We start from the raw sequence: 17,430 nt of genomic DNA on the forward strand, positions 1-17,430 counted from the left end.
TCCAGCCACTCTGTGGTACCCGGATGCCCCAGATGCTCAAAGTCTAGCAGGGCATTCTTTTGTGTCTGTTTAAGCAGCAGTTGGAGGAGAATTGATCAGTCCCTTTGGTAGCCTCAGGGTGTCAAGGCTGCCGTTCAAATCAATACCACCATAATAAATAGCCATTGTTTTAGCGAGATATCTGCCAAACAATTTTTTTCTTTTTTTAATTATTAAAAAAAATTTTTTTAACCCAGAGCAATGTTTGCCTTAAATCACATCAACACAATTATTAAGCTCCTCCGTCTTGCTCAGTTGAAAGTCTTGGAGGAGGGAATACTTAAGGTGCTCTCTCTGATTTTAAAGAATTGATGTTGTAGGGGAGCGAGGTTCACAGAGAAACAATTACAGGGAAAAGCTACATGGTATATAGTACTCCTCTACAGTGGGTCGGAGCGATGTGGCATTTGTTTCCTGGATTTTACTGTCGTGAGCCTAGGCTGCGATGGAGGTGCCCTGGGTACAGGGTTTGGAGAAGCGGTATATTGTGGTGGGACGTTACTTTCTTTTCCCGCATGTGAGAAAAACAGCCAAGAGAGTGCACCCCATTAGAGCAGTCACCAGAGCCTGACTTTTTGACAAGAGAGTTCATCATTTAGCTTAAATGTTAGTTTTAGAACGGCTTTTGCTTCAGGTTGAATGATGTGGCCGATGCGATTCAGTGAGACATTCAAAGGCCTTGTCCACAGTGCGGCTTGGAGGCACGTTTTGAACCCATATTTCAAGCACGCTGAACCCAAACGCTGCGAAGACGGCTGTTTATGCTCTGTGCCGCTGCTGGAGGGGTGTCTTGGGTGTGCTCGTGAACCCATCTCTTTGCGACAACGTCTGATCGCTCCTGGGGCTTCAGTGTTAACCCTATCTAAAAACGTTTGCCACTGGGGGGTGGAACTTGGCGTAACCCTGTTCGGAGAACGAAAACACTAAAGGACAAAGTGAGAAAGGGCAGAGAAGCGCGTCGGTAAAACGTGGAGACCGGGTGAGAGAACCGAGCGCGCACGAGGGGCGAGCGAAGGGCACCCGCCTGCGGGTCGGGCCGGGTCGGGCCGGGCCGGGCCGGGCCGGGCCGGGCCGGGCCCCCTCCGGGTCCTCGGCGTGGCGCCTCCGGGGTCCCTGGCGGCGTGCGAGGCGTGGAGACGCCCCCATGCGGGTGTGGGCCAGGCGGCTGCAGCTCCGGGGGCACGCGCCGAGGTGAGCGGCGAGGAGGCGGCCGGCGGACCCCGGGGAGGAGAAGGGCGAGGGCTGTGCGGGCGGCGCGGGGGCGCGGGCCGGGACTCGGCGGTCGGCGTCAGCGGGATCGCGGCTGCGGGCTGGGGCGCCCCCGAGGCGTCAGGGAGGCCGAGAGGCGAGCTGGGAAAGGGAGCGTGGAGCCGGGGCCGCCGGCCGGGCCCGACGCAGGAAGAGCCGGCGGAGGGGCGGGCGGCCAGGTCTCGGGGGGCGTGGGCGCGCTCGCTCAGCATCCGGAGGCCGAGGGGCGCGGGCCGGGACACGCGCCCCGAGGAGGGGCGCGTGCGGCGGGGCGTCACCGGGGTGGCAGCGGGCGGTGTCGGGACCGAGCCCGGCGGGGGGGGCGCGTCAACTGTCCGGGCGGCGGCGCGGAGGCGGGGGCGAGTGCGCGTGCGCCGTGGCGCGGGCGGGGAGCGGGCGGGGGACGGCGGCATCGCGCGCGCGCGGCCGGGCAGCCTCGGCGGCGGGTCCTGCCTGGGACGGGCGGCGGCGGCGGGTCCTGCCTGGGACGGGACCGTGGCCCTGGGACGGGACCGTGGCCCTGGGACGGGACTGTGGCGGCGGCTGCTACCCACACCTGCGAGGGCGGCGGGTCCTGCCTGGGACCGGACTGCGGCGGCGGCCCGGAAGGCACGGCGGCTCCCCGGCGGGCGCGGAGATGTGGCCCCTTATGGCGGCGCTGCTGCTGGGCTCGGCGTGCTGCGGTGAGTGGCCCCTGGCTCCCGGCCCCGCGGCTGGTCTCTCGCCGCCCGCGCCGGCCGGTGGGCTGCGCCTCGGCCCGGCGGCGCCCGGGGAGGGTGGCCGGAGCGGGACCCGCGGGCCCTGCGCGCCCCGGTGCAGACGTGGGAGGGCCCGCGCGGTCGGGCGCCCCACCCTCTCTCTCCCCCGTCTTTTTCCTCCCCGAGCGAGGAGCGGGGCTCGGCTGCGTCCCCCCGTTCCCGGTCCCCGATGCGCACGCCGAGGAGGACTCCAAACTCTGCCCCTGGCTTAGAGGTCAGCTGTAACGGGAGGGAGGCGAGAGGCAGGGGCTCCCCACTTCTCTGGGCGCCCTTCTCCCTTCTCTCTGCTTAGGCGCCCAGGGGTGAAGGAGGGAGTGGGGGAGGGCCCGGGCCTCCTGCTGTGGAAGTGCGCCTTTGGGCCAAGTCGGCACCGGGGGGGTCCTGCTGATTAATCTCCCGCTTGAACGGAGGAGAGAAGGGGCACAAAGGGCACGAGTAAGTTTCATTTTCAACCCAGCATTTAATCAGACGTATCTTCTGCCCCCCCACCATAAACCCTAGAAATAATCTTTTTCTCCAAACTCCTTTTTGACACCCCCACACGCCTTCAGCCGCTTTATTCCAAATTGTACGTTCAAGTTTTCCCACTTTATTTGGTGAATTGTTTAAAAAGTATTCCAGATTTCGCCTGCAATAGGAAGAAAGTAACCTCTAGTCAAAACACGTTTGCAGCAGCGTGGGATTTGGTGTCTTTCGACAGCAGAGCCGTTTTGTCACCTCCCCCCCCCCCCCGCCAATTTTTTGGAATCCATTTCCCTTTTTTAATATGTGTGTTTCCGCTGTGAAGAATAAGAAAGGAATAGGAATTTTCGTGGCTCCACAGTGTCCGTCACAGTTCACATTTATATGTTGAGCCTCCTGTGAGCTGTTTGTAAGGTTCAGAATTGAGATTGACAGTTGTTACTTTTAATTGTAGAACACTAGGTTAATTTGATTTTAAGCTGATGGTTAGCCTCGGTGTGCTATTCATAAACGCTTGTGACTTGGAGGCGCTTGCAAGATGCCCTTAAGTCCTTAGGTACCACCTTCCTCACCCCCGCGCGGCCAAGCGTCCTGAGACGTTGGAGCTGTAAACTAGTCAAGAGCTCTATTCTGAAGGGTTGGTGTTAGGTGTTTCCTGTCATCATTGCTAATGCGCTTGTTGCCATCGTTATAGCTAAAATAATACTGCTTTCAGATACCTGTTGTATAATCAGAAAGCCTTCATATTGAGATTGTAAATTCCTGGTAAAATATCACTAATTCAGACTGTTGGCGTCAAAGCTAGGCTGAATAATAAAAAGTAGAAATTGTGAACTGTTTTAAAAGTGAGGGCCCAATTTTAAAGTCTGTTAGAAAGAACTGCAGCAATGATACTTTTGGGGATAGGAGTTACGTTAGGCTTCCTTTAATAGTAGTTAAGGTCGTGTATAATTAGCTCTCATTTACATACAGTGTTAATGTGCCCAAATCCCCATAGAATCATAGAGTTCAGAATTTATGGTATTTTATTGTACGTAGTAAATACTAACCTGAAAAAACAAAGGCATTAAGCATTTGAGTTTTATTCGGTGTTGAATATGAAACAAAGTGATAGTGTTTGTTATAAGATAAATGGGTGTTTTCGCATATGCTTGATTATGTGTCTTCAAACGGAGGAGAATAAAGAGATGTTCATATCAGAACCGAAGTACTTATAGCCAAATGATTTTGTAGACAACTTAGAAACTAAAGTGACTAAGAGGGGCATAAAATTGTAAATTCATTTGTATTGAAGTTTATGTTTGTTTTCAGTTTCACTTATAAAGGACCGGTAAAGCAGGGTGTTTCCCGGTTAATCCTACAGTTTCAGTGACCTTTTAGTAAAAGAAGAAGTTCTCTGCAATACTGCATCCCTGTAGTTACAGGCAAACTGCAGCCCAATATATTTATAAGATGTGTGATGAATTACTTTGCCCTCCCACCCTTATGTCCAATTACACTTTGTTTAAAATTGTATCAACAATTCCAGTGTTTTTTACTACCTTGCAAATAACACCTTAGTTGTTTATTTAGTGATGTGAACTCCCTTTTCAGTAGTTGAGTGATCTTTCTTTGTTCAAAGTGAGTTTTTAAAATTAGGGTACATGTGATTAAAAAAAAAACCTTTATTGTCTAAGTCTAGTAGTAATTTGGTTTAAATGAAAATGTTTTCTCCTAAAGAATATATTACTATTAAACAGAAGCTGCCATTTTAAGGAAATAAATGCCTGTTGGAAAGTACTTACGTACGGGGCCGCCCCAGCAGTCCGGTAGCAGTGTGTTAAAACCCTGCACTGAATGCTCACCATTAGGGTGCTTGCTCACACTGTCGTGTGTGTTTTGGCACTTGGGGTATCTTTGCTGTGGGGCGGTTAATGGAGAGTTAGAAGGCCAGGTTCTGAAGATGGAAACGTAGGTGCCCCACGCTGGTAAATATTCTAAATCCGAAACAATCACTCATATTACCAAAATGTAAAGTTTACCTTCCATAGCTAATATAGACATGCATTGATTTTATAAATTAATGTTCTTTTTGTGAAACTAGTTTTCAGACACCTTTTTTGTGCATTTTTTAGTGGAGAACCAATTTTACTAAACTCATTGTAGTGCTAAAATGTAGAGCACCGGGACGTTTGATTCTGATATACCTAGACTAAGACGGTGGAACCTGGATTTTCCCTCTTTGTGGTTTCATGGAGATGAAATAGGAAATTAGAAGCCACACACTTTTCTGAACGTTTCATTTCAAATCCATGGAGCAGTTGCAGGAGACTCAGAATCTGGTCATCTCAGGATTTGAGAGATTGGAGTAGGAGAATGAAGGTACACGTCTGAATACACGTCAGACCTATAGATTAATAGGCAAGGCAGAGGGTTTGGCATGTGTACAAAAAAAAAAAAGCGAACCCACCGCCGGCAAGTTGATTCTGACTCATAGCGACCCTTTAGGACAGAGTAGAACTGCCCCATAAGGTTTCTAAGACTGTAATCTTTACGGAAGCCGACTGCCACATCTCTCTCTTATGGAGCGGCTGGTGGGTTCCAACCACTGACCTTTCAGTTAGCAGCCGAGTGCTTAACCACTGTGCCACCAGTGCTCCTTGTAGGCCTCTTAGTAACTTGAAATGTCATTCATAGAGAGTTTTATGCTGTCGAGTTGATTCTGTCTCATAGTGACCCCATAGGACAGAGTAGAACAGCCCCATAGAGATTCTTAAGCTTCCCTGGTGGCACAGTGGTTAAGAGCTTGGCTGCTAACCAAAAGGTCGGCAGTTCATATCCACCAGGTACTCTTTGGAAACCCTATGGAGCAGTGCTCCCCTGCCCTATAGGGTTGCTATGAGTCAGAATCGGCTTGACAGAAATGGGTCTGGTTTTGGTTTTAATCTTTACGGTAGCAGATCACCAGGTCTTTTCTCCTTCCAAGCAGCTGGTGGGTTCAAACCACCCACCTTTTGGTTAGCAGCCCAGTGCTTAATTGTGCCATCAAGGCTCCTTTCATAGAAGGTAGGGGCTTTTTAAAAAATTTCCCTTAACTCCTATTAAGTACTAGGAGTCCCTGGGTGCCACGAGTGGTTAAGTGCTGTACTGCTACCATGAAAGTTGGTGGTTTGTACCCACCCAAAGTTACCTCAGAAGGAAGGCCTGGCAATCTGCTTCCAAAAGGTCACAGCCTTGAAAACCCTGTGGAGCACTTACTGATGAAGATCAAAGACCACAGCCTTCAATATGGATTGTACCTCAACATAAAGAAAACAAAAGTTCTCGCAAGTGGACCAGTAACCAACATCATGATAAATGGAGAAAAGATTGAAGTTGTCAAGGATTTCATTTTACGTGGATCCACAATCAACACCCATGGAAGCAGCACTCAAGAAATCAAAAGACACATTGTATTGGGCAAATGTGTTGCAAAAGACCTCTTTGAAGTGTTGAAAAGCAGAGATGTCACCTTGAAGACTAAGGTGCGCCTGACCCAAGCCATGGCGTTTTCAATAGCATCACATGCGTGGGAAAGCTGGACAATGAATAAGGGAGACAGAAGAATTGACACCTTTGAAATTGTGGTGTTGGTGAAGAATATTGAACATACCATGGACTGCGGAAAGAACGGACTAATCTGTCTTGGACAGGGAGGAAGATCTTCAACAAGGTGGATTGACACAGTGGCCGCAACAATGGACTCAAGCATAATGACGATTGTGGGCATGGTGCAGGACTAAGCGGTGTTTCCTTCTGTTGTATGATAGGGTCAGTATAAGTAGGAACCAACTCGATGGCACCTAACAACAAAGTTCTTGAGGTGCCATATATCCCGGGCTCTACTGGACAGAGCCGTTTCATTTTATCATAGACACTTAAATACTCAGCCTGTTAAACACTGAAGAGTGTTACTCCCAGATTTCCTAAATTGCCTTTCTTTATGGTTATCTGCAGTCTGAACTGGTTACCAGTGCTATTTTGGATAGCAACTTTAATTCTTCTCTCTCCTCCCACATCTCTCAGGTCTGACTCGTGTTGATATTACTTCATTTTTTACTGTAAATTTTAGGGCTTCTCTCCATTTGCCGTTTACCTGGACTATGCAGTAGTCTCTAAATGGGTTGCCGTTTCTCATTTCTCTTCCTACCATTGATGCATCCTCCATACTGCTGTCAATGCTACTTTTTAAAATGGAAATCTAAGTAGTTTCTATTGCATGTGAAAGACAGGACAATAAGAAGTTCATGTTCATCTTATTAAACTTAACCAAATCTGTATGAGGTATGTGCATTGCTGTTGACATTTCATAGATGAAGAAATTAGGTACAGAGGCTAAGTACTTGCCTAAGGTTCCAATCAGAAGTACCTGAGCTGAGATTGAGCCCACGTCTGGCTTCAAAGTTTGTGCTCTTGCCTGGGCAGAGGGAACAGCATGTGCAAAGTTTTGGCATGAGAGCCATTTGCATGATCATGGTCATTGTGATTTGTGCTTAGTTTTGGGGATAGGAGTACAGGAAGTGGGGCTGGAAAAGATCTTCAAGGACTTGGTTTGTATTCTGTGCTGTTGCTCTTAGAATTTAGCCTGAAAGGGGGGGAAGGTGTTACTAAAGTATATTAGGCAAATGAGTCCGCATTTGCAATTAGAACAATTATCTGGGGAACTGTGGAAAATATATTGGGGCTAGGCTGGGGAAACATTGAGGCTAGAGGCAGGGAACCAGTTAGGACGGCATGACAGTAATTCTCAAGGGAGAAAAGATGAGTGTGTTCATTCATTCACTCCACCAGTATTGGATTTAAGAACTGTTAAACAGCTTGAGCCAGGATTCTCCGTGGCTGAGGAGAGGGAGGAATCCAGCCTGATTCCTAGGTTCCAGGCCTGGCCGGGAGGTAGGTATTAGGAAGTATTTTGGGGAGGTGAGGACCTTGGAGGAGGGTAGGGAGAAGTGAGGAGAGCTTTGGCCATGTTGATCTTGAAGTAACTAGCACATTGAAGCAGACAGTGGCTTCCAAAGGTCTGTGATTAAGAAGGAAGGTGGGGCCTGGTTAAGGAAGAAGGTGCAAGTCGTGAAATCACGGGAGTAAGAGAGAATACGAGGGGGCAGAGGGTGCTGAGTCTGAAGCTGTTAGGAACACTAACATTTAGTGTGAGTCAAGGAGTAAATTTCATTAAAGAAGGGAAACTGGAATGGGGTAGGCAAAGCAGTAAGAGGAAATCCAGAATCCAATGATGTGACAGTGGCCGAGGGCCAACAGCAAGAAGAGAGCTGCCCACTGGGTGAAGAGCTGCAGAGAAGCGAGCAGGGTGAAAGTGAGCAGTGCACACAGACTCTCCCCGTGGCATTATGGGCGACCTTGGCAAAAGCTGCTGCTGTGAAGAAGTAGGATTAGAGGGGGCGGAGGCCGCGAGGCAGAGGATGAAGGAGTCCATTGGAGGGGATGAAATGCATATAGAGTATTGTTTGGGGATGATAGGGATTTTTTTTTTTTAAAGCTAGTGAAGATTCAGGTTTTGTTTTTTAAACACTAAGGTTTAAGAACAAAACCCTGGAAGATGGAAAGATTATAAATAAGGAGATGTGAAAGCTAATCATCAACTAAGGAAAGTCCCTGAGGAGGCTAATGGGTGTGGAGGCAGAAACGGAAATTAGCTGACGGGTGAAGGATTCATTTTTGAGGTGGGGATCCGGGAGAAGAGATGGGGATGGTTGAGGCTATAGGGAAGTTTGTAGACGGGGAGTATAGGAAACTGCTCTGACTTCTTATCTGAAGGACTCAGTTTGAATCAAAAGGTAGGAGGAGGGGGCTCCTTCGGAGAGTCTGGGAGACAGGGCAAAAGGAAAGTGGCTTAAGAGTTGCTAAAATGAAGAGAAAATTTACATGGAACATGTGAAAGGTAAAAGATGGAAGGCCAGGATGGGGGGGGGATTACGACGGTCATCTTCTGTTGGTCCCCCAGTAGCAGCACAGGTTTTCTTAGTAACTTCTAAGACTGCTCTTTTGCCCGTTCATAGCTCTTTTATTCATACAGGAATGACAGCACTTAGGACCTTGTGTTATAAAAACAGGCATTTCTCCGGTGACAACTGTAAGCTGCTTACAAGTAATTCCTACATTTTATTTTCACCATTGTATCCCCTCATCCTATCACAGTGTTTCATATGGAGTAATTCTCAACAAATGTTTGTTGCATGTTTTAACTCTGAGCTGGACCTGCCTTCCGTGACTGCCAAGGCCTTTTTGTAGGTGCCTGGCTGTTTTCAGGACTGTGGTTTCGGTTGGTGTCCTGTGTTCACAGAGGTTATAATGCCAAAATAATTTTTCCATTTCATTTGCAAATTTATATGTAACTCGCATTACGGCTGGTTAAAATTATCAATTCTTACCTGATTTAGACTGCTTTAAGCATATCTTGAGTATTCAGAATTTTCTTATTCATGTTAATTATCCATGTTCCTTTATTTGCTTTCTGTATTTTTGATCTTCACTTTGCTGTTTCATCAGAAGGCAGTAGGCAAAAAAAAAAAAAAAAAACACCCACATCAGATAATTTTACTACTTAATAGTTCTTTGTAAATGTTTATAGAGGGTAAAGTTGTAGTTAACAACTAGAGTGAAGTTTTTGGACCACCCTTATTTATTAATTACTATTAATGTAAGGATTCTTCACATTATGGTTATCCAGGTCAATTTTACTTTGAATTTTATTGACAGCATTTATTTTTCTTATATTGCTTCAGCTATAAAAATTCTTTATTACGAGAAATAATTCAGCACAATTAGTGTTGCCTGCATTCCTTTGAAAATTCATTCTCTTTTTTTTTTTTTTAAAGCTAAGTTATAAAATTGTGGGGTGTTTGCAGACTACTCCGTACTTAAACTAAAACCTTCTAAAAATTAAAGTTTGAATGGATAACTGAGCTCTTAATGTCTTTTTTTTTTTTTTACTAAAGGATAATTTCTTTAAAGGTAAAATCATGATTCATATAAATATAAAATGAACACATGTCAAAGATTTTCATTCATTAAAGAGTGAACCAGTAATATGGTAAAACCCTTTCAAAAGAAAATTGGAAGAGCAGATACATTTATAGGCAATCAGGAATGCTGAAATAAATTTGCTAATAGATGCAAAACTGGTCAGTATTCTCAGGGCAGTAAAATACCATGTTTTGGAATTGCCTCTTCCACAGGGTGGACATCGACTGCAGAACAAAATTTATTTGCGTCTCTGTGGACATGCATCATTTGCATTACCTTCAATTTTTCTACAGTTTACAGAATTGTAAAATAATCTAGTTGAAGACAATGAAAGGTACAGACACTTAATAGAATCAGATACTCCGATCGGATCTGTTAGCCAAAGCCCAGCATTCCATTGAGAGGACACCCAGTAGTCTCTTTGTCCATTGCAAAAATCTTTCACCATACTGACACTTTCCTTCCTTTATAATTCCGACATCAAACCCCTTTCTTCTTTCCTTGTTGTATACTACAGTTCCCCCTTCAAGACTTCTCTCCCAGGGGAAATAATTCCTGCTAAAAATGTAGAATTTAGTACAGACTAAGAGTAATTCACAGCTCCAAGGTTTTGGAAGATTGCAGTTGGAAGTCTGGGTTTTGCCAGGGGCTTCCTAAATATTTGGGTGGCTAGAAATTGAGAGAGCTGGGAAGAGGTGAGCTGTAGACACTCGCAAGATTGGTTCAGGGTTCCGATTATCTCAACTGTAACAATTTGGACCTGGCAGTCAGAGAAGATGGAGATCGTTACATTAAAATACCTATTGTCTAGTTTTTACAGTATCACTCTCTATTTTTGTAACAGCATTGTGTATCGAGCCCTTGTACCTCTGTTTTCTCCCTGGCCGCGCACCACAATTCTGTGTAGAGTCCCGATATTCCTTACTGATCCTCTTATTTACAGAGAGTAAAGCAAGGCATAGAAAAGTTACGAGAGTTGCTTAAGGTCACATCCCAGAGTGGCAGGTACAGGATTTGGATTCAGGCTCTCTGAACATTGTCCAGTTCACATTCTGCTATGCATCCTAGCTCTAGGTTCAGTGGGCATTTATTGAACAGTCATTATGTTCCTAGAATAATAACATGTCCTTAGTTGTTTTCCCCCCCAGTATACGTAAAAACGTAGAAGACTTAAAGATGAATTATTAACAAAGCTGATATTCTTATTTATGTATGTTGGTGCTTTGCTTTTTGAAGGAAAAACTATCCCTACTTTCCATTGTAACTATTGAACAGTGATTTCCAAACAGGTATTGCAGGTATTCCTTCCTCCAAAAAACCGTAAACTGCTCAAAATAAATCTAAGAAACAAGTTGAAGCCAAGAGCAGACTCTGCTCCTAAGTAGGGTAACCAAACCAAAGCAAACCCAGTGCCATTGAGTCGATGACTCATAGCAACCCTGTAGGACAGAGTAGAACTACCCCGTAGAGTTTCCAAGTAGCACCTGGCCGATTTGAACTGTCGACCCTTTGGTTAGCAGCTGTAGCACTTAACCACTACACCACCAGGGTTTCCACCTAAGTAGGGTATATGGTATCAATTCTTCCCCATAGAATAGAGGACCGTTCATGGCCTTACAAAAGAGGGACTGGGAAAGACAACCATTTGTGGCCTTACAAAAGAGGGACTGGGAAAGTCAGTGCAGCCGGTCATCGTTCATCTGAAACGTGCAAGGATGTAGGGAAACTGCAGTTGTCTTCCGTATTCTTCAGGCGTTAAATGACTGTTGATACAGATTTGTTATATTGAGTATTTCATCCGTGTAGTTAGTTGGTTATGTACTCTTTATGGTACTTGCATACAAAATGTCTGCTGCTGTCTGTTATTTTGCCATGGGAAAACAGCCACCATTAAAAACCAGACCCACGACTGTCAAGTCGATTCCGACTCTGAGCGACCCTACAGAGCATGCTTTTTCTTGTTAACGTTATAAGACTTCTATCCTGGTGGAAAGATGTGATGTCGTTTGTCTGATTTATTTTGTGTAATATAAAGTACAGGAGGACTTGGCACTTTTTCGGAAATGTAGCATAAGGATAGAGATAAACTTCCTCTCAGCTTTAGCAAGTTCTGTTTAGAGGAGGTATGTAGAAGGTGAGACTGAATGTAATATTTATGTTGATCTTCTGTTCACAATTATTCCATGGTAAGGTTAATGTTTTTCTCCGTGTGTTACTGGGCAGTGGTAATTCCTTCAGAGCTTCCAGAGCCGATACTACGCCTGTGTTTTCCAACACAGTTGCTGAATTTATTCCCAAGATGCATGCGAATGTATAGTTCGTATTAATAAGGATAAGTAAAAATAAGTTATAGTATTGCCTATCAGCCGTGGGCATTGATATTAAAATAATTTGTTTTTCACCTTGCCTGTCTTCTCTTTTGTATTGCCACGTTGCTTACTTAAGTGAACAATGGGAGCATTGCTTATCATCTTAGGGATATGTAGCATATCTAAGATCTCATAGCACAGAACTGCAGAAGTGATCTTAGAGAATTCTAGAAGTTATTTGAAATTTTTATTTTTTCTTTTCCAGGTTCGGCTCAGATAACATTTAATGTAATCAAATCTGTGGAATACACCGTTTGCAATGAAACTCTTGTTATCCCATGCTTCGCTACTAACGTGGAAACGAAACAGCTTGCAGAGCTGTATGTAAAGTGGAAATTTAAAGGAAAAGACATTTTTATCTTTGATGGAAGTAGAAATCAGTCTACTCCCAGCAGTAATTTTACAAGTGCGGAGATCACACCAGAAGAATTACTACGTGGAATTGCCTCTTTGAAGATGAAAAAGAAGGATGCCGTCCCTGGGAACTACACATGTGAAGTAACAGAGTTATCCAGAGAAGGCGAAACAACCATACAACTAAAATACCGTGTCGGTAAGACTTGTCTAAAAGCTTCCTTTTTATTTGTTCCTAAGTACCCTGATCCTACTAGAAAGGAGGAAGTAGGAGCTAGGAACACCTGTGAACCGAAGGAGGCTGTTAATAATAAATGTTGATAGAATGTTTAGCAGCTCTCAGATCACGAGTTTTATCTTACTCGCTCTTCTACTTTGCGTGGTAAAATTCATTCGCTGTTTGTTAATTTATGTATTGTATGATTCTCAAACTTTTGGTCGAAGGGCTATTCTGTTGTGGTTTGTGGCCCTGGGTCGTCATCTCTGGATTTCTGTGTGCTGCTCTCAAAAGTACTTTCTTTCACTGGATTAATTTTGGAGCCTCTTCAGTTAGTTAGCTTTTTTTTTTTTCAACCTTACTCTTTGATCAAGGGTTGGCAAGTCTCAGCTATGCTACCTCTGGAAAGAATGGATTAGAAGGAGAATCTGGGGTTTAAAGATTGGAGTATCATGGAAGATTCCTTGAGGTTTCTTGGGCTTCACCTTGCCTTGATATTCTTTCCTGTGGCCAAGATGTTGAAGAGCTAGGAGTCCAACTTAATTCCTTTAAATTCGGATTTGGTTACAGCACCATGATTCTGTCCCGTCTTCACAGGCTTATTGGTGAGTCATATAAAGCAGTAAGGTTAGCTGAAGTTAACTGTTTCTATTCTTTTCTATTTCTTGCTGTGCTGGCTGATTTCTTCAACCAGATACAAGTGCATTCTGACTCTTTTTTTTTTTAGAAGCTCAGTTTAGAATCATCCCAGATGTTGATCTTGGGATTAGACCGTACTTCAAGTACCTCTGCTTTAGACGGGATCGGAACAGTTCAATTGGATCAACTGTTTGCCTTCTATTCTTGGAGCATTAATTTACTGTTGTAAAATGTCTGGAACCAGATTGGCAATGGGGTGTTTGGTTTGGTGAAATATTCTGACACTTTTTAGGACTGGTAATCGGGAGATCTGAGTTAGGTTCTCTAAAATTCTGCAACTTAGTACTCACCTTTATGACTTTGAGAAGTTACTTCACTGTGAATCCAAGTTATCTCTTCTCTAAAATGAAATGCTTTTATGTAGTCTACAGAGTCTAATGAGTGTCAAATCAGATCCCTTGTGTAAAAGTTCTTTGTAAACCACAGTGCTTTGCAAATGTTAGTTGTTTTTCTGGGGTGTTTATTTTATGAGGTAAGGTTGCTGAAGCTGGCCTGGGATATTGTGAGAGGGACGGTGTGCAGTGAGGAACGGGCAGGATGTGGCTCAGATAGGCAAGGAGAATTTGGCAGGCTTTTCTGCTCACAATTCTCTCTTACGTTCTAATTTTTAGTAATTTGATATTAATTTGGGCTGAAGAATTTATTTATTTATTTTAACATATACCTTTTACCCACCCACCCACTGCCATCGAGTTGATTGTGACTTGTAGTGACCCTGTAGGACAGAGTAGGACTGCCCCATAGGGTTTCCAAGGCCGTAGTCTTTTTTTTTTTTTCTTAAGTTTTTATTGTGCTTTAAGTGAAAGTTTACAAATCAAGACAGTCTCTCATGACAAAACCTTGTATCCACCTTGCTGTATACTCCTAGTTGCTGTCCCCCTAATGAGACAGCACATTCCTTCTCTCTACCCTGTGTTTCTGTGTCCATTCAACTAGCTTCTGCCCTCCTCGGCCTTCACATCTCCCCTCCAGACAGGAGCTGGCCAGGTAGTCTCAATTGTCTACTTGATCCAAGAAGCCTACTCCTCACCAGTATCATTTTCTGTCTTTTAGTCCAGTCCAATCCCTGTCTGAAGAGTTGGCTTCGAGAATGGCTCCTGTCTTGGGCTAACAGAAGGTCTGTGGACCATGACCTCTGGGGTCCCTCTGGTTTCAGTCAGACCTTCAAGTCTGGTCTTTTTACTAGAATTTGGGGTCTTTATCCCACTGCTCTCCTGCTGGCAGTCATTGGTTGTAGCTGGGCACCGTCTAGTTCTTCTGGTCTCGGGCCGATGTAGTCTTTGGTTTATGTGGCCCATTCTGACTCTTGGGCTCATAGTTACCTTGTGTCTTCGGTGTTCTACATTCTTCTCTGCACCAGGTGGGTTGAGGCCAATTGTTGCATCTTAGATGGCAGCTTTACTTGCATTTAAGACCCCAGAAGCCACTGTCCAAAATGGGATGCAGCATGTTTTCTTGATAGTTTTTATTGTGGCAGTTGACCTAGATGTTCCCTGAAACCATGGTGCCCAAACCCCACCCCTGCTATGCTGGCCTTTGAAGAGTTCAGTTTATTCAGGAAACTTCTTTGCTTTTGGTTTAGTCGAGTTTTGCTGACCTCTCCTGTATTGTGTGTTGTCCGTCCCTTCACCTAAATTAGTTCTTGTCTACTATCTGATTAGTGAATCCCCCACTCCCTACCTCTCTCCCTCCCTCCCCCCATCTCGTAACCATCAAAGAATATTTTCTTCTCTGTTTAAACTATTTCTTGAGTTCTTGTAATAGTGGTCTCATACAATATTTGTCCTTTTGCAACTAATTTCACTCAGCATAATGTCTTCCAGGTTCCTCCATGTTATGAAATGTTTCACAGATTCATCGTTGTTCTTTATTGATGCATAGTATTCCATTGTGTGAATATACCATAATTTATTTATCCATTCATCCATTGATGGGCACCTTGGTTGCTTCCATCTTTTTGCTATTGTAAACAGTGCCGCAGTGAACATGGGTGTGCATATATCTGTTTGTGTGATGGCTCTTACTTCTCTAGGATATATTCCAAGGAGTGGGATTGCTGGATCGCATGGTAGTTCTATTTCTAGCTTTTTAAGGAAGTGCCAAATTGATTTCCAAAGTGATTGTACCATTTCACATTCCCACCAGCAGTGTATAAGTGTTCCGGTCTCTCCACAACCTCTCCAGCATTTATTATTCTGTGTTTTTTGGATTCATGCCATCCTTGTTGGAGTGAAATGGAATCTCATCGTAGTCCTGATTTGTATTTCTCTAATGGCTAATGATCATGAGCATTTCCTTATGTATCTGTTAGCTACCTGAATGTCTTCTTTAGTGAAGTGCCTGTTCATATCCTTTGCCCATTTTTTAATTGGTTTGTCTTTTTGTTGTTGAGTTTTTACAGTAACATGTAGATTTTAGAGATCAGCCGCTGATCAGAGATGTCAAAGCTAAAATTTTTTTCCCGGTCTGTAGTTAATCTTTTTACTCTTTTGGTGAAGTCTTTGGATGAGCATAGGTGTTTGACTTTTAGGAGCTCCTAGTTATCTAATTTTTCTTTTGCTGTTTTTGCAGTTCTAGTAATGTTCTGTATACTGTTTATGCCATGTATTAGGGCTCCTAGCATTGTTCCTATTTTTTCTTTTATGAACTTTATCATTTTAGATTTTGTATTTAGGTCTTCGATCCTTTTTGAGTTGGTTTTTGTTCACGGTGTGAGGTACGGGTCTTGTTTCATTTGTTTGCAGATGGATATCTAGTTATCCCAACACCATTTGTTAAAAGGACTGTCTTTTCCCCATTTAACAGACTTTGGGTCTTTGTCAAATATCAGTTGCCCATATGTGGATGGATTTATGTCTGGATTCTCAATTCTGTTCCATTGATCTGTGTATCTGTTGTTGTACCAGTACCAGGCTGTTTAGACTACCATGGTGATATAATATGTTTTAAAGTCAGGTAGTGTGAGGGCTCCCACTTTGTTCTTCTTTTTCAGTAATGCTTTACTTATCCAGGCCCTCTTTCCAAAGGCTGTAATCTTTATGGAAGCAGGCTGGCACATCTTTCTCCTGCAATACACCTTTTAGGAGAGGTCTAATCAATCAGTTCATATACACTATGAATTACTGAAATTACGTAATCTGTTATCTAGTTGGAGTCCTGGTGGCACAGTGGTTAAGAGCTTGGCTGCTAACCAAAGGTCAGCAGTTTGAATCTACCAGCTGCTTCTTGGAAACCCTCTGGGGCAATTCCACTCTATCCTGAAGGGTCACTATAGTCAAAATCAACTTGATAGCAGTGGGTTTGGTTTTTGGTTAATACTTAGTTGACGTTTTTCTGAGGGAATATAAAATTTCATGAAAATGAAGGGAAAAGACTTGGGGAGCAGCGATTTTGGAGTGTAATGTAGGTCACTGAGAGGTAAACTCAGGATATGAGGATCGAAAGGCCAGAAGGTGAAATGAAGATGAATAGGAGAGCGATACCAGAATCCGAGGTAAAGACAGAGCGTGTGGTTTTATCTTTCTTTGTTTTAAGGTGCCATATAAAACTGTGACCTTTGCTTACTCTTTGGGCCATTAAAATGGGAAAGTATTGTTTTGCTATAGAAAATGTAGAAAACTCTCCCATGGGGTATCAGATATTTGGCTTTGCACTCATTTTTATTTATTTATTTTTTAGAAATAATTATAGACTCATAAGAAGTTGCAGAGATAAAACAGAGAGATCCCATATACCCTTCACCCAGTTTCCTACAATAGTTTTATCTACAACAGTAGTACAATATCAAAAATAGGAAACTCACATTGGTACAGTATATGTGTATGGTTCTGTCATTTTGTCACATGTATGGGTTTGTGTAACTACCATTGCATTCAAGATGACAACTCTTCCATCACCACAGAGATCTCCCTTGTGCTGCCCCCACACCCCCTGCCCTCCGTAACAGGGTAAGCACAAATTTCTTCTCCATGTCTATACTTCTGTCACTTCTACAGTGTTATATAAATAGAATCATACAGTATGTTACTTTTTGAGGAGGACTTTTTTTCATTTAGCTTAATGCCCTTGAGATCCATCCAAGTTTTTGTGTGTATCCATAGCTTTTCCTTTTTTATTATTGAATAGTATTCCATGCACCACATGCCTGTAAGCTTGCGTGTTGCTGTGACACTGGAAGCTTTGCCACCACTATTTCAAATACCAGCATGGTCACCCTTGGTGGACAGGTTTCAGTGGAGCTTCCAGACTAAGATAAACTAGGAAGAAGGACCTGGCAATCTAC

At 44.0% G+C, this 17,430-nt stretch overlaps 1 protein-coding gene across 10 annotated transcripts in view; it reads left to right on the forward strand.

The window, feature by feature from the left end:
• Positions 1 to 1,723: 1,723 nt before the first annotated feature.
• CD47 (CD47 molecule) overlaps positions 1,724 to 17,430 on the forward strand; it is a 74,202-nt gene continuing 58,495 nt past the window's right edge. For all 10 annotated transcript variants that reach the window (XR_010318686.1, XR_010318685.1, XR_010318687.1 and 7 more), the window contains exons 1-2: positions 1,724 to 1,970; positions 12,084 to 12,431. Coding sequence is in view for 4 of the 10 variants with exons in the window: in XM_064273009.1 (XP_064129079.1) it covers positions 1,925 to 1,970; positions 12,084 to 12,431 (394 nt within the window). In the remaining 6 variants the exon portion in view is untranslated. The remainder of the gene's footprint in view (positions 1,971 to 12,083; positions 12,432 to 17,430) is intronic.

This window comes from Loxodonta africana, chromosome 20 (assembly GCF_030014295.1).
Source record: "Loxodonta africana isolate mLoxAfr1 chromosome 20, mLoxAfr1.hap2, whole genome shotgun sequence".
In the NCBI taxonomy this organism is placed as follows: Eukaryota; Metazoa; Chordata; class Mammalia; order Proboscidea; family Elephantidae; genus Loxodonta; species Loxodonta africana.